The sequence below is a fragment of the Thermobia domestica genome, chromosome 1 (assembly GCF_964235325.1).
Source record: "Thermobia domestica chromosome 1, izTheDome1.hap1.1, whole genome shotgun sequence".
NCBI lineage: Eukaryota > Metazoa > Arthropoda > Insecta > Zygentoma > Lepismatidae > Thermobia > Thermobia domestica.
In genome coordinates this window covers 301,415,415-301,438,133 of record NC_137454.1, presented here as the reverse complement: position 1 = coordinate 301,438,133, position 22,719 = coordinate 301,415,415, and the positions used below count along the sequence as shown (strand labels likewise).

The window sequence follows — 22,719 nt, the reverse complement described above, 5'->3', positions numbered from 1 at the left end:
TTTTGAGTCTTCGTCGTTGTACAGCGTGGAAATGAATTTAAGAAAAAAAATGAAATTTTCATATCAGAAACATTAAAGCTTGCGAGTCGCACCTTAAAAAGCAATATTACAAGGTAAAAAAAAAAGCGTCCAGTGTTGTTCTTTTTCCTACCTTCGGCCGTGACCTCCTTGAAGCAGGATAAGGAAATAACCAAAGAAATGCGCAATTTTGCAAGCAAACTACTGTAACCCCTCAACATGCTTAAACGAAATTTGAAAAACATTTTTCTCGACCCACTCCACACTATAATTCCATTGCTATAGAACTTCGGTAGTTTCTGGTCAAAGAATCCCAATATGTTACAACGATATGGTAGACCTATATCTATTTTGTAATTTCTTCTATTTTTATATCTTGGTTTTGGGCAACGGTGCACAAAAATACACAATCTGTCGTGTAGAAGAAGAAGAAGAAAAGAATATATATATGTTGTTGATTCTAAATAGAAAGAAATAAGATTTAATCTCAATAGTTAAAGTATATGTTGATTTATATGTTGGTTTTATAGGTGTAATCTGCATTTATAGTTATCATAACAGCAGATGGTTACTTGTTTAAAAAACGTTGCTATGATAACCGAAAAAGAAAAGTATAATTAATGGAGTTTGGAGAATAAAGGTAATAGTGATATAAGTTGTCGTGCCTGATTTAATGTATTTTGACCGTGTTAACGTACCTAAAAATTACACGAATTGTGGGCTCGAATGTAACGTAAAATATAAATTAATCATTACATTTTAAATGGTGGTTCCCAATATACGTTACATTTATAGATGGTGTTATCTCGCCCAGGACGTTACATTTTAGATGGTGGTTACAATTTACGTTACAATGTGGCTTTTTCAGGTCTCTTTTGAAACTAATATAACACCATTCGAAGAGTTCTGCAGAGACCGAAACAAATGACAGTATAACGGTGACAGATCCAGACTATTGGATGGGTGTATTAAAACCTCCAGACAGGTTCTCGCAATTATTGACTGGTTATAAAGCCGTATGCGGTCTGGCATTATCAGAGTGGCATACGACATCCTATCCGTTGTCCAGTTGAGGCCATTTCTTTTGAATTGCTAGTTGCAGTCGCGCGACAGTAGAAGTCTTACTTTATATTTCTGACCGGCGACAGCAGCTCGTGATGCACGATGACCTTCTACTCCCACCAAACGTACAGCATAATCTTCCCGATCGTAAGTATGGGTTTTGCTACAGACTGTGGGGCTTCTTGTTTCGACAACCACCTTTTCCGCACATTGTTGTCATAGGCTATCCACTTTTCATCTCTCATGATCAACTGGCAAATGTCAGTCTTGTTCGACATTTCCCAGAATATCATCCACTTTCTCTGTGATTGGTGGCCCCCTACGAAGATCATCCTGAACATCAAAATTTCTAAAAGGAAAGCGACTAAACAATCTTTTGATAAGGTATCTTGTTCATAAATACCAGAAATTTCTTCACTGGTTTACGCATTATTTGCGCTTTTATTGAAATAAGATTGTAAAATGTATCTCAGATTTGGTGAAAGTTCTGTCATCTTCACAGCGCAATACCTTACGTCTGATCACAGGAATTCTAACACGTTTTGCACAATTAGTTCAACTGTCATCTGTTAAATTACGTTCAGCCTAACACACTTCGACTCATATACCCTGAGATTTGGGACACTAACGCCATTTCGTGTGCAAGAGACTCAATACTTTTTAGGTGACCTGATATTAGCTATTATATCTAGTTTTTAGTTCATATTAAATTTACGCTACTGTTAAATCTGTACTAAATTAGATCTTGAATCTCTATTGGTTTTTATGATTACCCTACCTCCTTTCACTGACTTTAAGTAATTCGACATTAGAATAGTATGAAGCTTTTCAACACCAACAGTTTTATTGAGTAGACTAAGTATAATATTCTTTATTTATATTATTTTTTTTTTACTTTCCAAAAAATTAGCATAGTGGAGTACTATAGAAAGTAGAACTTATTTGGAAGTCGTATCAAATAGGCCCAATATTTAGTGCATTGAGTTTATGGTAGTTGTTGTCATTTATGAATATCTATTTTGGAACTAGCTAGATGTTTACGTAGTGACATATATAGCCCGTTTTTCAAGACTGAAATATATTCTATATTCAATACTTCTTTGAAATGCGAAAGTTAGCTGTTCGTACTACATAAAGCAGATTCAAATACACATACAGACTCAGCACTACATTTGAATTAGTCATTTCAGAAAACCGACTTATCCATAAAATTCTACTTTTGGTAAAGTTGGATACGTTTTATGTTTGCTGCTTCGTACTTTAAATTATTTTTGAGCCTTTCATTAGGAGGTTATTGAAGCCTTTTGATTAGATTAAATGTTTTCTTATTATTTGTAATGCATACTTTTTTTGTTTAAATAATGGACTAGTCGGGTTTCTTCTGTCGGATCTCCCACAAATAGTGTTTTACATTATATTAGCAAATACGCCACGGCGAATTAAAGTTTAAACTAGGGATGGGCAAAACCGGTTTTTATAAAAACCGAAAACCGGTTTCTATAAAACCGAAAACCGGTTTCTATAAAAACCGAAAACCGGTTTCTATAAAAACCGAAACCCGAAAAACCACCATTTCGGTTTTCTCCAAAAACCGGTTCGGTTTTTCACCGAAACCGGTTTCGGTTTTCTCCAAAACCGGTTCGGTTTTCACCGAAACTGGTTTCGGTGAAAACTTTTCGAAAACACAGAAGACTATTTCTGTGGAAATGGCTTCGGTTTCCGGAGAACAACGAAACATCATTCTGGTCAGAAATAGAAGAAATTTTGAAAAAAAAATACGGAATCGGTTTTGAAGAAAACGGAAAGCGGATCAGGTGAAAAAACGAACCGGTTTTGGATAAAACCGATAACCGGTTTCGGTGAAAACCCGGAACCGGTTTTTTGAAAATGTTCAAAAACCGGTGTCGGTTTTTCTAAAAACCGAAAAACCGGTTTTTGTGCCCACCACTAGTTTAAACAACCTTTTGAATCAGGGCTTCATTTGAGGAGGGCAGGGGGCAATTGCCTACCTGCTAAGTGATAAATATATGCTTTCTTAATAAATTGTACACTAATGTACTAATAAAAAAAATTTAAAATCATGTCGCTGGACATTCTTGTCCCCACCCTACCCCATGACAAAACTTGAAATGAAACTTCTGGTTTCATGTGGTTCGGATTCCACGTTAAACAGTAGGTCCACGTCTCATATAGCCTCGCTGCTGAACGGGACGCTAAACTGAAATTCAACTCAACTCAAACTTCTGGTTTGAATTTATCCATGATTTTTATTAAGTATTAACGTACAAAACATGATTCAAAAATTTGACGAAATTCTACCTAATATAACAAGGTATCAGTCTATCTCATGTTTCCGTTAGTTCTCTTGAGTTTTGAATTCCAGAATTTCATGAGGAGTTACAGAACAAAAGAAAAAAATCTTCCAAAATCGCTGCACAGGCTTTGTAGTACTGTTACGTCTTTTGCAAATCTTCAATTTTTTTAATGTTGATTGGAATCTGATCAAATGAATAGGATGCTGTCATCGGAAGGTATACGTTTCCAAGACTATTTTAACATCCATACTAGCACTCACCAACAACACTTTAACACATGAAGGTTACATTAAATGTTTGATTAATGTAACAGATGTACGTTTGCGAGTGCGCACCTACAGATATGTGAAATATTCAAGGAGTCCTACAGTTCTGGTCTAGTCTGCTTTATCTTGCTTTCTGACGCTTCAGTATCCGTTATGGACACTTTCTAATTACTACAGAAAGTCGAATTTCTCTTGACATTGCTAGTTTTACTCTTGCAAATACTATTTCAAGCATAAAATGAAAATAGATTTGTTTTGGTCAATAGTCGAGTTTCTCAAACGACTAATTCATTTCACATTAGGAGTGAAATTGTATGGTTTTCCTCAACTAGAGGATTTTTATTTGGGCATAAAATAAGAGACTTACGTTAGTTAGTTTGTAGTGTGAAGAGTCTTGCTGCAACAAAATATACCTTTTAAATTTAAATTGCAATATGATCGGTGCTGTGTTCGTATAAGCGATTTTATCTATTCCTTTCACTTTTACTGTGTCTCATGATTCACTTTACTATCATGCATCTATAGATTTGCAGAGATATGGGTGGGTTGGCTGCCAAGTGGTGTAAATCACAAAAATTGAAAAATGGATTAACACCACATATCATATGTAGGCAGGCAACTACACTTATCCGCCAAGCAGTGTGAGTCCTAGTTCATTATTCCGCTCACAAATGGTGCTCGTTGATTGTCGGCCAAACGAAGCAGCTGAGCGGCTTGGCGTTAAGTCCCAATTCTCCCGCCTAACGCTAGTCCGCGCTGCCGCAGTCTCTTTCTAGATATTTCTGTTTTGAGTGTGATGTCGTATGAAATGCAATCTGTCGATTTTCTGAATGTGAAGAGCCTCAAAGAGTTTGTCACAAAAAGGTAAAAAGAATCGTGCTGGAAGTGAAATCAACTGGCTGAAAATGTGCCAATATCAAGTGCGATAAGACGTATGGACTATCAATCCTCTACAAACAACTACCGAACGACATGGTTGAATTCCAGGAGCTTGACTTGTGGAAAGGAAGCAGAGCTGGGCGTCCATCACTACAACTGATTCAGCATGAACTTAAAACAGCATACCCTGATGGAAGATCCAACACAGCAGCCAACAAAAAGGATATGTTGGACCTACTGAATTTTATACCCTCTTGTCACTATCCATTTTTTTGAACTTAAAGACTGACCGCAACAATGAAGAATTGACGAAGCCATGTAAGAAGTAAATAATTTGTATTGTTTACTCTCAGATTTTCTATTCTTGTACTTCTTAACATCAAACAGCATTAGGAGTGTAAGAATAATGCTTTAATTTATTATTTAATCCCACTTCATTTTCACAGTAGTTTTTTTTTCTCACAAAAGTACCGTCATTCGCCATATCATGATCTTGCAACTTCTAATCTAACCTACCCTAACCTTGAAACTTCTAATTTTGACAAACATGCAACTTCTGCAAAATAGACTTTTGCAATGTACTTACGATATTATAGATCAAAGTCATTATTGAGCAGTAACTTCCTGAAGAAATATACATTTCTGAATTTACAAAGCGTTGCGAACTTTCAATTTGCTCTCCTGTAAAACAGGCATTTTGGACTTACACCACTTGGCAGCCAACCCACCCATATATAGGTTGCACAATCCAAAGTAAGTTTGAACACATTTTTCCGTTCAGGTAAGGTCTGCATCAAGGACATTCTGTGTTACATTTTGATAGGGCTTTATATTATAAATGTCCCTTAATTTTTTCAAAATGAATTTGCATTATATATGAATTTGATATTGCTGAAATTGTTTTCAATTATTAAATATTGAAATCGGACATTTAAATAGAATTGAAGAATAACTCAGAAAAATCAAAACATTAAAATTCCATTTAATTTAAAAAAAACTGAACAATTAATTTCCCGTATAAACCAATTGACTGAAAAACAAAGATCGTTAAATTACATCACAAATAACTATTCAACAACATGTGTGCTCCGTTTATTCAAATGTCAAGGATCTATCTTGCTCAAGTTTAAAAAAAAAAATAAACGTGGAGCAAAATATTGTAACTTAAATCATTTGCTAAAGTGTTACTAAAACTCATGAAGCGTTTATTATACTTTAGGCTTTAGGTGTAAGCTGATATGGTACAGATCCTTTTAATGGAAGTATCTGGAGTCGGGAACACTTTCGATTCCTGGGCTGACAATGATCAGGCGGCAACCGCAGCACCGGTGATATGTTACGAAAAAGTCTATATAATGTGCGGAGCAATAGAACAACAATGTGCAGTGAATTGAGTAAGCAGTCATGGTATAAAATGGATCCCTCTAATTTCCAAAGAAGGCAAATTGTTGATTCTGGGTATGTGGTCTGAACGTCAGGAAAGTGGCAAGTGTGTCGCGAGGAACAGTGTCCAAAATGATCGTCTACAGAGCTCACGGCAAAAACACTTTGGAAAAGAGGAACAGCGGTTAGAAGAAAACTCTTAGTGACTGGTCCCCACAAGCATTAAAACGCATTGTCATTCAAAACTATCATGTGAGTGCAATGTAAATAACGGAGAAACTCAAGAAATACTTCCTACATCCTGTGTCACCAACCACAATCAGCCGCGATTTACATGACATAAACATACGGGGTCGAATTGCAAGGGCGAAATCGCTGACAGGAAACCGTAATGTTTTAGCACGATACCAATGGTACCCCAAACATGCAAAATGGACTGCTGATGACTGGAAACGTATGGTGATATGGTCAGATGAGGCATCGTTCACCTTATTTCAAACCGTGTTTATATGGCGTGTGCCTAAACAAGCGTGTGATCCACAATATCTTCGACCAATTGTGAAATATGGCAGTGGCTCTGTGATGCTGTAGGCTGCAATATTCTCCTTTACAGTTGGTCCTGTGCTGATGCTTACCAATCACTTCACTGCTCGTGATTATGTCGCCATTTTGGGGAACCATATGCATCCTAAGTCTGAATGTCATTTCCAGGCAATAACGCCATATTCTGAAACGATAATGTGCCCATTCACATAACTGAAGCTATTGCGGCGTGGTTTGAAGAACATCGGGATGAAGTTGAATACCTTCCCTGGTTCGCCCTGTGCCGTAAGCGTCGGTGGACCACGGATGGGCAACTAGCTACCTATCACTAAAAATTGGCAGTTCCGCAGCGACGATCTGCGATGGTCCCACTTCCATTTTGAAAATTATACCACCAGCGGCAGAGACGCGAGGAAACGCCAATAAACCACAAAATTACTCCTCCAAAATATGTTAAATTGTCTACATGCGTGATTTTTCTTTACATTAAGGTGAGTCTAAAACAGTAAAAAATACCTCGATGTGGGCACGAACCACAAACCTTATGACTACTAGGCGCATGTTTTTCCGACTTCGCCACAGAAGCGATGAAGAAAATCTCGCTTGAAGAGGGATAAATTGATGAGGTCTTTTTATTTGGCCAATCATAGTGCTCCGTTAACCGTATATATTCGACGATAACCGTTTGGGATTAGAAAAAATGCGTTCACCATGTAATTTTATAATAAAATGACACGCGTCTATTTACTTTATTTCATAGTTCTCCCATATTCAATGATCGGCGACAGTTGCCATCTAAATTCATACAATTATACGCACTCATCTCAAGATTTTTCACTTCATGATGGAGATGCATGGATTACTCTTGACCACTGGAGTTCACTTTAGGTACAATTCGTCAGGAAAAAATAATGTAAAATAATAACCACATGCACATGACTGGCGATAGTTCGTATTGCTCCCTTCGCGGTTCTCCACGATGAATCGAATAAACGCGAACCAAAATAAAGTCCTCCCTGCTGCGCGATGATAATTTCTACCACCCCGACTCTAGATATCTGTTCGACTCGACGAAACCCTGCTGCCAGTAGCACACTAACGGCAATCCTTCGGGGTTTCGCTATATGGACGGTCGACATTTATCGGCAAGTGGGACACTAGGTATTGGCGACGTTTACGGCATGGTGGCCCAATCCCCAGAGCTAGGCATAATTGAACATCTGTGGTCCGTTTTGCAGATACGTATCTGGAACAGGTTTCCGCCTCCATTCTTTCTCATGGAACTGAGTGATAGTCAGGGCAGGATTTTCCAATAGGCCCCGGCCTATGGGCGCAAGCTCCCAGGGGGCGCACGGCCGAGAGAAAAAAAAACATCTAGAAATAAAAATAAATAGCCATAATTTAACATACTTTTTGAATTGATTTAAAAAATCAGGCTAATAAAGTATTCTGATTTTGAAGTTCATTGGAACAAATAATTGTTGCTAAAGTTCACCAATCTTTTGTTAATACATTAACGGTATTTTGTTAAGCCCAGAAACAAGTAAATTCCTCAAAAAACTTGCAATGATAAAATTGCATCGTGGAGTGGTGTTTAAGCAATTAACATATAGGCCTGATATAATTTTTTAATAAAGGTTTTTAGGAAAGTAACTTTAACCAGACTAGGGGGCGGAAAAATTATTGGGCCTAGGGGCGCCAAAATGCTAAATTCGGACCTGGTGATAGTATAATATTCCAATTGTTGGTACTATTCACAACCTCTGTGGCTCTGTTCCACGTCGCATCAAAGCTGTTCTGAGGTTGAAAGATGATCGAACACCATATTAATCTAATAATATTCACTTTTTCCAGATGTTTTTATTAAATTAATAAGTGTCTATATATGTCATAATTAGAGCCCGAAAGTTTCGGCATTTATTTTGTGTAAAATAGGCAGGCAAAATGGCATTTAAAATTTGACAAATAGGCACTAAAAGGCAAAAACAAAAGTTGTTACTTGCTAATGCTAAAAAATTACATGATATTTTTCTTGTTATATGAATATGTGTACAAAATGTTACTTACAGTGTATGCTGGTTGCACATGACTACAAGATGCTTCTTTAAGTTATCAACAGTCATACTTAATCGCCTGTCAGAAAGAACGGTTTTTACAATAGAAAATGATCTTCCCACTTCAACTGAAGTAACTGTGGCGTACATAAATAAAGTTATTGTAGATGGACTCATTTCAAGATCAACACACTTTTCACCGTTAAGAACATCACGAAGTTTCAACATTTTTTGAAAGTCCTCGTTAGCTGCCACAACACGTTTGCACTTTTCATAAACAGCCAGTCCCTTTTCCTCCGGCACTTTTCCTAGCTGGTCAACTGTTTCCCGAAAGATCTGTAAGGATGTTGGAAGGGTTTCACCTCTTTTCTCTAGTTTCGTAATAGTCTCTGACAACTAACCATAATGCACTGAAATGAATGCAAGATCACTGCTGAGATCTGAACAGCACAAAAGCTTTTCACCTCGGAAATTGAAGTAGTATTCTCTTCTGATAATTGTTCCATCACAGCACGGATCCCTTTTCAGGTTGTTTGCATAGTACACTGCAGCTGAAATCCAGGTCCCCCACTTCGTGATAATCGGCTGTGGAGGAAGAGGAAGCTCGGGCGCTACTTCCTTAAAAATCCGACATCGAGAAGGAGATTTCAGAATTTTTTTGGTGTTTGAAATTAGCTTGTCTACTTTAGGGTACAACATTCTTATCTCTTCATCTCCTTTCGAATCTGGAATAAAGAATATTGCTTCGAATGCTTCGTTGATTGAACTTAGTTCTTTCTTTCTTTCTTTTTTTTTAATAGAAGCTCCAGCTTCTTTTGATGCCGACTGGGGAAACAATGACCCCGCGAACAACAACTTGAAGGAAATCGCCGCTCTTTGTTGCAAGCGCAGATACTATTTCTGATAGCACGCTACAGCCTTTGTTCGCATTAATTGTTACAATCCCAAAGTTCGCCGACTTTCGTCTAACAAGGGAAGTATGAATGAGCTCATATCGAAACCTACTGTAAAATTTCACTCCGATGAAGGAAGTCCCACAGGAAAACCACACACAAAAAAGCAGCTGCGTTTTCGAAGTGGAATTAACCAAAATGGCAGATTGAAATGTCGCGTATCCATGTCGACAATTGCACAATACGTTCAGTACCACCCCTTGTAAACGGCCTGTCAATAATAAAAAGTCAATAACAACAATGTGGGTACATACTATACCTAAGGGGAAGTCGTACGTACGTACCTTGATACCAGCCATCTTGAAATCCGCCATCTTGAATTCAGGTCAAGTTTTGTAAATAGGAATAGGGCAATATGATACATGATTTTGGGGTAGAATTTAAGCAGGAAAACAATGGTAGCAATAGTATTAAGATACGTGCATTTAGTAAAAATTTACAGGCATATTTATTGTGTATGTTTCCATGTGAACAACTCCCGAATGAAGCAACTGTCCACAATTTGTAAAATACAAAAATATAGGAAACACCCTCTATATTTTCCCAATTTGTTCCAAATGTTGTTGAGCAAAGCTACACACTTGTAGGAGATTAGTCTGCAAATTTGGTCCAAATTGGTTGAATAGGGGCGGAGATAGACCAGATAATACGAACATTTATCCAAAATCGCTGATAAAATCGTTATATTAAATGCTGTATGTGCAATTTTCCTCTGATCTGTCTCATTTCTGCTTTTCTTTCGTCCCTCATTGAAATGTATTGTGGAACTATCAAGTAGGAGTTACATTTCAACAGCGACAACTTATTTTTGGACAGCTGCTTCATTCGGGAATTGTGCACATGGAAACATACACAATAAATATGCCTGTAAATTTTTACCAAATGCACGTATCTTAATACTATTGCTACCGTTGTTTTTCTGCTTAAATTCTAGCCCAAAATCATGTATCATATTGCCCTATTCCTATTTACAAAACTTGACCTGAATTCAAGATGGCGGATTTCAAGATGGCTGCTGTCAAGGTTCACCTTATCATACGACTTCCCCTTAGGTATAGTATGTACCCACATTGTTATTATTGACTTTTTATTATTAACAGGCCGTTTAGAAGGGGTGGTACTGAACGTATTGTGCAATTGTCGACATGGATACGCGACATTTCAATCTGCCATTTTGGTTAATTCCACTTCGAAAATGCAGCTGCTTTTTTGTGTGTGGTCTTTCTGTGGAACTTCCTTCATCTGAGTGAAATTTTACGGTAGGTTTCGATATGAGCTCATTCATACTTCCCTTGTAAGCTAGCATTTTTAAATCAACCTGAACCTGAAGTCAATGTTATTGTTGAACATGATATCACGCTACACAGACATTTCAATGAAAAAAAATAACACTCCTAATCGAGAATGAGCATTTATAATTTGAAATTTTTGTTGAAGCTATTAAAAGGCAAAACAGGCAAAATAAAACACTTCACTACAGGCTCACAACAACACAAAATGATTTTTTCCTTTTAAAAAATACAGATACAGGCATCTTTAAAAGAAAGGCATTTTGCCAAAGTTCCGGGCTCTAGTCATAATACATTTGGTAATTTTTTTTCATCTTAATTCTTACCTCTAAAAGATATGATTTGCTAAGTGTTACCCAAGGGGATTCTCCTAACCAAAACTTGCTAATGCCTTCGTCTCTATTGTGAAGTAGGGCACCACCGCATATCATACGGAATAAAACTAGAAGGAAATAAGAAGAGAACTGGTCATTTAAGAAAGGTATTGTTCGTATTAAGGAATAACAGAATAATAGGGCCATAAGAAAGCTCCAAACCGAAAAGCAGACATGGATGAAGATAAATTATTTTTCCCAAACAAGCAAAGTCAAAATATAGTCCCAAAGAACATTGATAAGCAAAGCGTCAATACTTGCACCTGACAAAGTTGAATATGTAGTACTACGAAAGGTATTTAAATGAACAACAATACAATTGGACATCATTCATCGATCACAATATATCTGATTTTAGGGAATTTAGTGATTTTAGTGATGAAACGTTCACATTAAACCCAGTAATTTCAACTCTTACGTGTCTCTTGACTTTTACAGTACAGTGCAGTACATGTGCTAAAAATAGATGGAGAAGGAGAAGTATAGCTAGCATATCATAACAATGGACTTACTCTTTAGTAAACAACTGTTAAGCAAATCAAGTATACATTGCTGCTGTTCTGAATTAAAAGTCATGCTAGACGAAAGGTTTATTTTCAGCAATTCGGTTAATCCGAAGATTCGGTCCATCGGAATTCAGTTAGACGGAACTGTAGTGTACTGAACTTAATATTCAAATTGTTGAAGGGATGAGGAGGGAATGTCTCTGTATATAAAGATTTGAGTTTAGCGTCCCTGTCATCTCTATATAAAGAAACGAAATTATCGGTGGAATATGTCCTTATATAGGCATTTAGTGCAAAATATATTGCATGTGAGGTAATGATCTCTTCAAGTACATACATGTCCTATAAAAACCCCTCATTTCGCATACTGATAGTACCAAAAGTAAATGCGAACACAAAGGAGAACATGTATCCTCAAGTTCAATTTGTAACTTTTGTGCATAGTGGTTCACCAGATTCATTGATTTATGACAAAGGTATTTTATGGGAAAATATTTTTTCTTTATCATAACATATCACAGATTTATTTTTAGATTCTAAAAGTATTTTCTGTCCCAAATACGTAGAAACAGAAATAATTCCTCTCCGTTATTAAGAGGCCACTAAAACGTAAGGTGGAGAATAAAGTGGTGTGTGTGTCTCTGTAAAAGAAAGAGTTTTGTCATGTAATACTACATATATTTTTGCCATGACAAAAAATCTGCCCGTACTACGAAGGTGTCCGTTTGGGAGAGGTGTTGGTTTTGGTTACGAGTGGGGTAACTGTAATTGGAATCTTTGACAGAGGATCCAACTACTCAACTACTGGCAACAGTTGGTTGCCTATAAACAGCGTGAAGAAATGCTGCAGCGATTGGCGAACAACTCTCCCCTTCGTTGTTTACCTAGTACACCACGTGGAATATTTGACAGAGAATCTAACCACTCAACTACTGGCAGTTGGTTGCCTAAAAACAGCGTGAAAGAGTGCAAAACCAATTGGCGAACAATCCTCCCTTTCGTTATGTTTACATTACATGCAGCTATCTATCAGACTACCTTGTCTGACCGCACAATAGAATGAGTCTTAAAGAATAAGCGTCCACTTTTCTCCGTCTTTCGATATAGATCAAAGCAAATACGGCAAGAGACAGCGAGTAACGTTTTCTTGATATGAATTCTGGATTCCAAAAATAGGTTTCACCTTCACCTTCATCTTTCTATTGAAACCGGAAGTGGTAGATCTATCACACCCAATTTCAATAGTGGATCCCTATAGTTTGCAAGTCTGAAGTAGTTCCACAATATCAAACGGATTCATAAAAGATTCTGATTTCGTAACGTTTACTCTCTATAAATCTCGAATTTACGTTTCGTCACTTTGAATTAATGTACATATGTCTTTGTATTATTTCTTATCATTTGAACCCTGTTCTTACCTCTAGAAGATGTGATTTTTCAACTAATACCCAAGGAACTGTTCCAAACCAAAACTTCCTCATACCTTCATTATAGTTGTAGAGTAGAGAACCACCGCATATTATGGTGAACACTATAAAGATAGAGGGAAAGGAAACAATATTTCGTAACAAGGTGAAAAAAGATAAGAATTTCCTATTTAAGAAAAGCAATATTCATAATTAGCAATGAAGGACAAAATATATTTTCAAGTAACGCTAGCGTGCTGAAGGCATGCTAGCCCCGTACACGGGTTATATAACTTTTTTTCGGGAAGATGAGTTACAGAAATGTGGGATGGAGACAGCGGGATGATGTAAGAGATTTATTAAAACAGAATACTTTATTGACCCTTGGCAGAGAGCATTGCCATAGATAGATACAAGTAGCACAATAATAGACATTATGACCTTTAGCCATAATCATGGGGACGGATGATAAGATTAAGGTAGGATGAAGTGATTGGATGGTAAAACTCAGTACAGGGAAGGGTTATTGAGACATATGCATGTTATCTTTCTATCCTAGAGTTTCTCACATATCAGAATCACATGATTAGCTCTGTTAGAAGAGATGGATTATTGTGCTTATGATATATAGATGTAGTATGAGTCTGAATGAATGGCAAACGCTGCTGTGATATCTTCATCAGAATGATTTTGTGGGAGTGAAAAATGGTGTAGAGTGAAAATTAACGAAAGTGGGGATGGACAAGGTTTTTGTATTGTAATCTATGTCGTGCTGGAGGGTATCAAGGGAAAGAGGGTGATCTAGTCTTTTGGTGGTGTATGATAACTGTGGAAAGAATATGAGGAAATGGGAGGAGATCATACAAGTCTTGGGTAGGATTTAGTAACTTAACACGATATGCAAATGCAGGGCGTGTCGTTAGAGTATCATGAGCTTATTATAGAAGGTGCAGTTTGGCAGCGATATGAGCAGTAGACCGATAGGAGAAGACAGAGAGGGTAAATACCTTGAATGATTTGAGAATGGTAGTGGCTTGAGTGGCAGTAAGTCGGAGGAGAAGCTTTTAGTCTACTGTATGATTTAGTAGCTAAGTAAGGTTGTCATGTGAAGTGGATATCGAAGGTGACAACTAGGTATTTGATTTTTTTTTATAGATTTAACGGAAGTATAAGAAATAGAAAGGTTCAGGTGTTTTGGGTTCCTATGTACATGAAACCGTCGCTTAGGGTCAAGAAAAACTATGGAGTCTTCTCAGAGTTTACGCGAATTCACCATTTCGAGAACTAATAAACGAAAACATAAATGGCAACTATAAGTTGTTTAGTTGATTAATAGTTTTGGCATGAGCAGAAAAGGCTGTGTTTCCTGCGAACTGGAAGATCGCCAACAAAAAGTAAATATAGAAATGGAGATAAAGAAAGACTTTGTGGAATGCCTTAAATAATAAAAACAGAATGAGATACTGTAGTGAGTTGATGACTGAGATATATATACAGTATATGTAATGCAGCAGGATAGAAAGTTGAAGATGAAGTGAATGTAACATAATGGTAATAAACGGAACGGCAATTTAGAGAAAAGTGCAACGTGCCATACCTTATGAAAGACCTTCTCAAGGTCGAAGGGCAGTAAACAGGAAGGCTGTAAGCAGTGTAAATGATTGATAATGATAATAGTGAATCGCAATCACTGGTCTTGAACACCAATCTTCTTCTAAGCCGTTTTGCCAGATAGCTGGAATCGGCTTTTCAAATCGCCGTTCTCCATCTATTTCTATCTTGAGTCATATCAACTGTGACAACCATACTGCACCATGTCGTTCATCACACAATCTCCCCACTTCTTATTTGGTCCTCTCGCCCTTGTTTCCAAGTCAGCTCTATAGCATCCACTTAGTTAGCTATATATTCCGAAGATCTTCTAATATGTCCAAACCACTGAAGTCTACTTTCTTATACCTTTTCTACTACTGGATTTACTTTTATTGTTCCTCAGATCACGTCAGTCTTAATTTTGTTCTTCCGCATCGCTCCACACATTCATCGCAACATTATGAGGGCAAAATCCTGCTTAGTATAGCAAAATAAAGTAATAGCGAGAAAGATGTGGATGAAACCTATTAACAAGAATATGTTCGAAAATTTTGCAGAAAGCAGTAGTTAATTCAATTGGATGATAATATAATACAGATGTAGCTGGCTTGTTGAATTTAAGAAGCATTATAGTCTTTTAAGATTTCCAGGCGGCGGGGATGAATCCGGTGCGTAAAATGAAAATGAAAATATGTGCTAAAAGTAGTAGTGAAAATATGTGCTAAAACAGACTCTCTTCAATCTGCCGGTTGGTGATAGTCCATGCCTGTAGCGGTGTGACGTTTGTGAGTTGTCATTTATCGGACTTTTGGGACTATAATTGAAGTAGTGAGTTCGTGATGAGCTGTTAAGGTATGCTCTAGACTGGGTTGAAGATGAGGAGAAGCAATATTAAACCTGTAAGCTGGATTGTTTAGTTCGGATCTATAAGGAGAAAAACGCTTGAAAATGTTTTAGAGATGGAACCTCATCGTTCTTCGTGTACATATAGTCTCTGTAAAATTATCAAGAACGATTGTTATGCAAAGATAATGAGGATGTCATGGATGCCATGGATGTCGGGGATGCCATGGATGTATTTGCGAATGCTGTGTTATGTTGATTGATGGTTTTGCTGAAGTTCTGTTATCTGTCAATGCCGATAAATAGCATGCATAGAAGAGGAAATAGTTTCGAGACCCGAGTACAGTTCATCTTCAGTGGTTGTGGTTCAAAATTTTCAAGTTTAGAAGTAAGATGGATTCTGTGGTTATTTCAGTTACCTTTATCAAATCTAGAAACTTCCTTAAGTGGAAGATTCACAGATCAGCGGTCATGAAAAGAGTGTTTGATAGTTAATTTTCCAGGAAGATGGTCGCTATCAAGAGAGTCTAGGAATCGAGACGACACTTATCTGCGATGGTAGTAGATGTGATGACGACATTGAACGTGCTATCTGAGAGAGGACATGTTAATTTAAGAAGCTTGTGCAGGGCGCCAGGAAGTTCTTCAATCTACCCTTCTGGCAACTGGTAAGTAGGTCCAGGATATAAGCCATTATCATGAAATGGTAATAGTTGTTTGCAATATACTGAATAAAAGTGTATGACATTGTACGATCGGGGACAAGGTTGATGGTCGCCAAGATGATGTAGAGAGCCTTGAAACAAACTGTTGTAATAAGATATTCTGTAAGATTTTGGATAGGAGCTTGTAAATTATTATAGGGTAAGTGAGAAGTAAACCCAATTATAACTCCATCATTGGCACATCGGACTGATGCTTGATTGTTTGTTCGCAGGATCTGATATCCTGGAAACTTATAACACATACCTGCATTATGTGCATTTCGTTCAGTAAAAACGCTGAAGAATGCACCTTGAGAAGATCTTCGAAAAGAGATTTGTATGTTGGTTGAGAGAACTGATATTCAGAAAAATAATAAAATAATAATAAACAAGTGTAATCTCATACGGATTGTTTGAAAATGAATTCAGTGATATGTGTAGGTTACATGGAATATGCAGCGGGAAGTATATTGTACTTGTTGTAGGACTTGTGGGGGTGAAAAGATGTACGTTTCGAAGCATTCATGTGATGAATTGAATAAGTTGAATGACTGTAACAGGCTGATTATTAGTTAGTTCGTCCGGTGGAGGAATAGAATCGGATAGCTGATCGCTGTGACTACCAAGTCCAAGCACCAAATGAGATTTATCCGGTGAAGGAGCGAGTAGATTTTGAAACTTAAAGTCATAAATAGGGATATTCCTAAGGGCAAACAGAGCACTGTGGCGGACGTTGCATATTTGGAAATGTTTGTGTTGAATGTAATCTAGCACAGTATCTAAATTTCAGAATATTTCTGCAGTTGGTGGTGGTTGTGTGGTTACGTTCTTAACAGAGTTCACAGTGGATTGGTGCTGGCTGAGCAACGCGTGAGGGTCCAACATGATGTCGTTTGCGATAAATGTAAGCTTCGTTCCCTTCTTCCGTAAGTTCCCCAAAAGTCGCGTTGTCGGTTAAGTTTGGGAATGGACAACTAGTATGACACCAAAGAAAGCGGGTGGGTAAGATGGCGAAGACTGCTGCTTGATCCTCCGGTCAGGAAGTTTAGGAGTTTGACTGAATTTGTTACAAACAGTCGAAGCCATGGATGTAGAGATTTATGATTATCCCACATAGTTCATACAATTTGAGAGATCTGAGCTCGACGATAGTATTTGGTGAGTTGAATATAGTTATACTTTGTATTCTGAAGTTTTCGTGTCAAAATTGGTGAGCAATAATGCGTAAATAGGTTGTTACACGCTATCAGATAAGTGAGAAATTTCTCGCCAATGATCCGAAGTTGATCAGTGTTGAAGTGTGAAAGCCCTATCTCGTTGATAACGCTTTGAGCATGGTATGTGATCTATTTTACTGACTGGCGAATGGAATGTTTCCGAACTACTGTCGTTATGATGTGAGTAGCTGTCCCTATGCAGTACGTCTACCTCCACAAAGGATACAGTGGGTATCGCTATGACAGGATTATCCACCAGTTTCCATTTTCTGTCAAATTAGGTATGGGCTCGAAGCTCACTTGCTGAAATGATGAATGATTATGAAAAACAATGAGAAGTGAAATGTATGGGTTGGACAATCCATTTGGATAGTTGTCCAGATGGAAAAATTGTCTTGTTAATATCCGTCGTCTCAACTACCTTTGTCTGGATCAGCCTGACTGTTCGCGAGATTGAGACAGCAAAAGAAACTCAATATGAGGAATAGGCAAAATATAATTAAAAAAAAAAACTTGTCATTGTGTAGCAAGTGGCATTTCAGAGCAGAGGTCTGAAGAAGTCTGAACAGAATATGAGCATAGCAAAGTTCAAGGGTAGAAGGACATTAGTGAATGGTGAGAAATTAATCCCTCTTACGTAGCAATGTCATAATTAAGTTCCAAATCAATCAATGGTTAAATATAACGCCCTTATACAATAAAACGCAATAAAGTGATGTAATATTGCGAAAGACTAAAATAATGAGGATTATAGTTACGATCAAAAGCGTCAGCGTTTCTACATCAATGTCCAAGCGAACCCAACTAAAATTAGTGGTTTTTCAACCCATATTAATATGTTAGTGCATAGTAGAAGAAAGGATTTTTTTTAAGATTACTGGTATCTGACCCTATTTAACTGATTTCAAGTTTGAAACAAGTGTGCACGTTAAAGAAAGAGGGCATGAAATAATTGGAAAAGAATCTAAGGACTGGAGTGGAAAAAGAGAAATATGATAAGGAAGTGGAAAGAAGATCAATAAATCAAACATGAGAAGGATGTATTAATGAATTGAATGGGCGGGTTTATGATCCATGTGTTGTGAGATTCAGGTAGTGATGGGCAGTGGGAATATTCTCGGTGGGAAGGAAAATAAAAAGTGGTAATATTCCCGGGTTTTTCCCTGGCATATAAATTCTCAGAAAGGAATTTATATCTATTTGTTTTCTTTATCTTCCAAATTATAAGAACCATATGCCTAATTACTTTATTTTCATTTATCATGATTTACTTCTAAGTTTTAAATAATTTGGAGGCTAAAAAAATTTAAAATTCGTTGACTGTACTTTATATAACCAATAATATGATTTTTAAAAAGTTTCATTTCCATTTGCACTAAAAAGTAGCAAAGTACTAATTTACAAATGATGAAAAGGAACCATTTTGTAAAGTAATGTAGAAATTATGTAGAAATAGAGATGAGTACTATTAATACACCCCGAACCACCTTAGTAATAGACGTCGGTCTGTCTCCTCTCTCCGACTGCAATTTCTGAAGAGGTACTCGGACTTCTCTTACGTGTGAATTAACGCATGAAATTTCGAGAAATGGGTAGGAAGAAAGGTCTTGTGTGGCAATGTTACGTGCAAAATTATAAAGATGAGTCAGTATCTTGCAAATATTGTGAACATAAATATTTATGCGTAAATTTTGATAAAATGGCGGGACATGTGTCTTCTGGCAGTTACCCATTTAATAAAATAACATAATACCGTTCAGAATATACATTTTAAAGACTCCTCTGGGGACAACAGTAATAATATACTGTGCGATAGAAACGAATTTAACTTTGAAATCGTAATATAGTAATAGGATGCGATATTCTTTGTGATTGTACATAAATTCCCGTAAAATTCCCATTTTTGGGAATCTTCCCGGGAATATTCCCAGGGAATACTCCCGAAAAATATCTTCCCGGAAATTTACCCATCACTAGATTCAGGCAGTGGTGGACAAAACAGAAAGGTAAAATCTGAAAGAGTAAATAACACTACAGATGGGCAGGTGTCAAAATTCAGAACAGGTGTGAAAACTGCTAAGTAAAAATTTACGTTCTGTACAGATGGATGTGTAAAATAAGCTTGTCCTCCTTTCACTCTTATGGACATTGAAGTTGTTATTTTAGGATTGATTTTTCATAACGTGTCTGATGAAGGTGATGTTAGATTGCTGAAGCTGTTACACAAGTATTATTAACATATATATTTGGTGCTTTGGTCAGTTTTATTAATACTGTAAATATTTCCAAAGCTACAATGAACAAGATACAAGTGAGTTGCGTTTCACATTGCCAAAACTACGGCAGACTTCCAAACTATTCCATATTCATATCAGACCCGTATTAATGAATATCAAAAAGCCATGGTTTGCTCAGCATTCATATCAAAGCCGTATCAATGAATGTCAAAAAGCCATGGCTTGCTCAGCATTCATATCAAAGCCGTATCAATGAATGTCAAAAAGCCGTAGTTTGCTCAGCATTCATATCAAAGCCGTATCAATGAATGTTAAAAAGCCATGGTTTGCTCAGCATTCATATCAAAGCCGTATCAATGAATGTCAAAAAGCCGTGGTTTGCTCAGCATTCATATCGAAGTCGTATCAATGAATGTCAAAAAGCCGTGGTTTGCTCAGCATTCATATCAAAGCCGTATCAATGAATGTCAAAAAGCCATGGTTTGCTCAGCATTCATATCAAAGCCGTATCAATGAATGTTAAAAAGCCATGGTTTGCTCAGCATTCATATCAAAGCCGTATCAATGAATGTCAAAAAGCCATGGTTTGCTCAGCATTCATATCAAAGCCGTATCAATGAATGTCAAAAAGCCATGGTTTGCTCAGCATTCATATCAAAGCCGTATCAATGAATGTCAAAAAGGCATGGCTTGCTCAGCAATGTGGTGTGAGTACTACACAGATGTTACTGGTCATTAGTTATACATTTAATTTATAGTTTATTGTTAACCTAAAAAAGAAACAACAATACTACGGGATTGTTCAATATATAAATTTCCCTAAGCTGTAATGTATTTATTTTTAAGGTACATGTGTAAACTTTACTCACATGTGTAGGTGGCTCCTTGCTCACGACTTCCACGTAATTCCCATTAAGATTCAGGCATTTATCTCACCGTTGCAGCAATTTGTCCAAACTCTGAAAAGAAAGGGGGGACTCTGGCTATTTAGCACTCTCCTCACATTTCGCTTTACTTTTCCGTGTTTCGAAACGTTTACTTTGCAATGCTGGCTTTAAGACCAGGGAAAAAATAAAGTAACTCGGCGGTAAATTGAAGCTATATGCAGATTGGGGCAGCTCGTAGCCAGCCCCAAAATTTAAGGGAGGCCGGCTGAAGTTAGGGGGGGCCCGATCCAACCATATGATAGTTCATCACCATATTATAGTTCTTTTGCAAGCCTACTGTAAAATTTTTAGGTGGCCAGCAAACATTTAGGGGGGGGTCTGGCCCTTCCTATCCCATTTCATCAATTTTGTATCTTGTTTGCGTTATGAGTGGAGGTGGGCGTTATCGTCAAGAAGAAGAGACCAGGTCGCTTATTTCGAATTGCGTTTCTTTGAAGAAAAGATCAGGTTCGACATAAGCGACCTGGTCTCCTGTCAACTGGTGATGAACAAGTGAAGCGGAAAGTGAGGAGAGTACAGAATAGCCAAAGCCCTGATTCTTTTGCAAAGGTTTTGGTCAAATTGCTGCAACAGTAACACAAATGCCCGAATCTCAATGGGGATTATGTGGAGAGGCAAGGAAGGACCCACCTACACATGTATGTATCTTAAAAAATATTTTTATCTTACAGCTTAGTGAAGCTTACACAGTATATTGAACGACCCACGTAATAACCAGGGAGGTACGCAGCGGGTGGGTCCTGGGGGTCTGGACCCCCGAAATCCCGACTTTTATGTAATTTTAGTCTATTTTTCGAGTTAATTTTACCATAATTTATCGTCATATTGAATTTGGACCTTCACGAAGTAAATTCCTAAGTACTTGCCTGCTAATAACCATAAATTAATAACTGCGTGCAACCTTACCTCTCAACTGTATACTACTGTATTGTAATTCCAGACGTAGATATATTTCCTGTGAGAATTGATCTATCACGGTGTCATTGAAAGTCGGGTTTTTCTAGGTGTAGACATACTTTTATTTCTAAATACAGTTCCGCGAAAGAACAGGATCTGAAAGATTTTTTAAAACAGATTTTCTATCCATTACAAAATTACATTCACATTCGCTGGAACAAGATCCTGCCACTGTTTCTGTTAATATGGAATTTGATTTCATTATATAGTACATATATAAATTAAATATTTACTAAAAAAGAAAAGAAAAAGAAAACACAAAACCCAGAAGCGCCATACTACCTTTACGTTTAGTGTCAAAGCGACAAGTTAACAATATAAACAAGGGCCATACCACACTGCTTACAAGCCTCCAACATATGTGTTACGTATTTTCTCGCCGCAACCACAGCAGATTGGTATTTTACCGTCTAGCAAACCGGTAACATTGCTCTTTGAGTAGGTATTGTTTTCATCCGCAACAGAGTCATGGAATCGTAGGTGTCAAGCTTCTCTATCGGGTTTGTTAAATTCCTCTAGCTGGTAACAACATTCTCGTTTGGCTCTGCTCCAGTAATACTTGCTGACTTGGGATATCACAAAGTCATAGATTTAATGACTTGGATTAAGTTAAAACAGCTTTAAAATCAGGTGTCAAGAAGCAAACTCCTGAATTTTTCCAAAACGGTTTTGATGGCTGGCTTTGACGATGACGGAAAGGTGTTAACCACCATAGTGACTAAGTTGTTCGGTAGTTTTCTGTCGAGCACAGTTCTGGCTATGATCTGTAATAATTTTTGCTGTTATATGTTCATTAATACATGCTTTTTTTTATGTCACACGAGGCATAACTTTTTGATCCACCTCATACTTCCTCCTCCAAGATATTAACTTTTTATATCGGTCTTTCTCTTTCGTTCGACGCTTACGTCTCCAGATATTTTGCAGTCTCAGGTTAAAAAATTCACTTTTTATATTTATCCTGTCTGACCGTGTGTATGTTCTTTCGCCCGGGAGACAAAATCATCTCAATCACCATCGATCACCATTGATTTTCACCAGAGTGAGAGGATCAAAAGTTAGGGATCAAGTTTATTGGTGAAGAAAATATTCAAACCGAAAGAGATAGAAATCAATCTTTTCCGAACCGTCGATCGCGAGTTCGGTAGATCACGTTAACGCTATGGTTGGCTA

At 37.3% G+C, this 22,719-nt stretch overlaps 1 protein-coding gene across 6 annotated transcripts in view; it reads right to left on the bottom strand.

Moving 5' to 3' along the window:
* Window positions 1-22,719, bottom strand: part of Cyp4c3 (Cytochrome P450 4c3) — a 156,185-nt gene that overhangs the window by 90,140 nt on the left and 43,326 nt on the right. The window contains exon 2 of one of the 6 annotated variants that reach the window (XM_081727017.1): window positions 11,089-11,204. The exons of the other annotated variants lie outside the window; for them this stretch is intronic. Within the exon in view, the coding sequence (XP_081583143.1) occupies window positions 11,089-11,204 (116 nt within the window). The remainder of the gene's footprint in view (window positions 1-11,088; window positions 11,205-22,719) is intronic. 6 annotated transcript variants of the gene reach the window in all.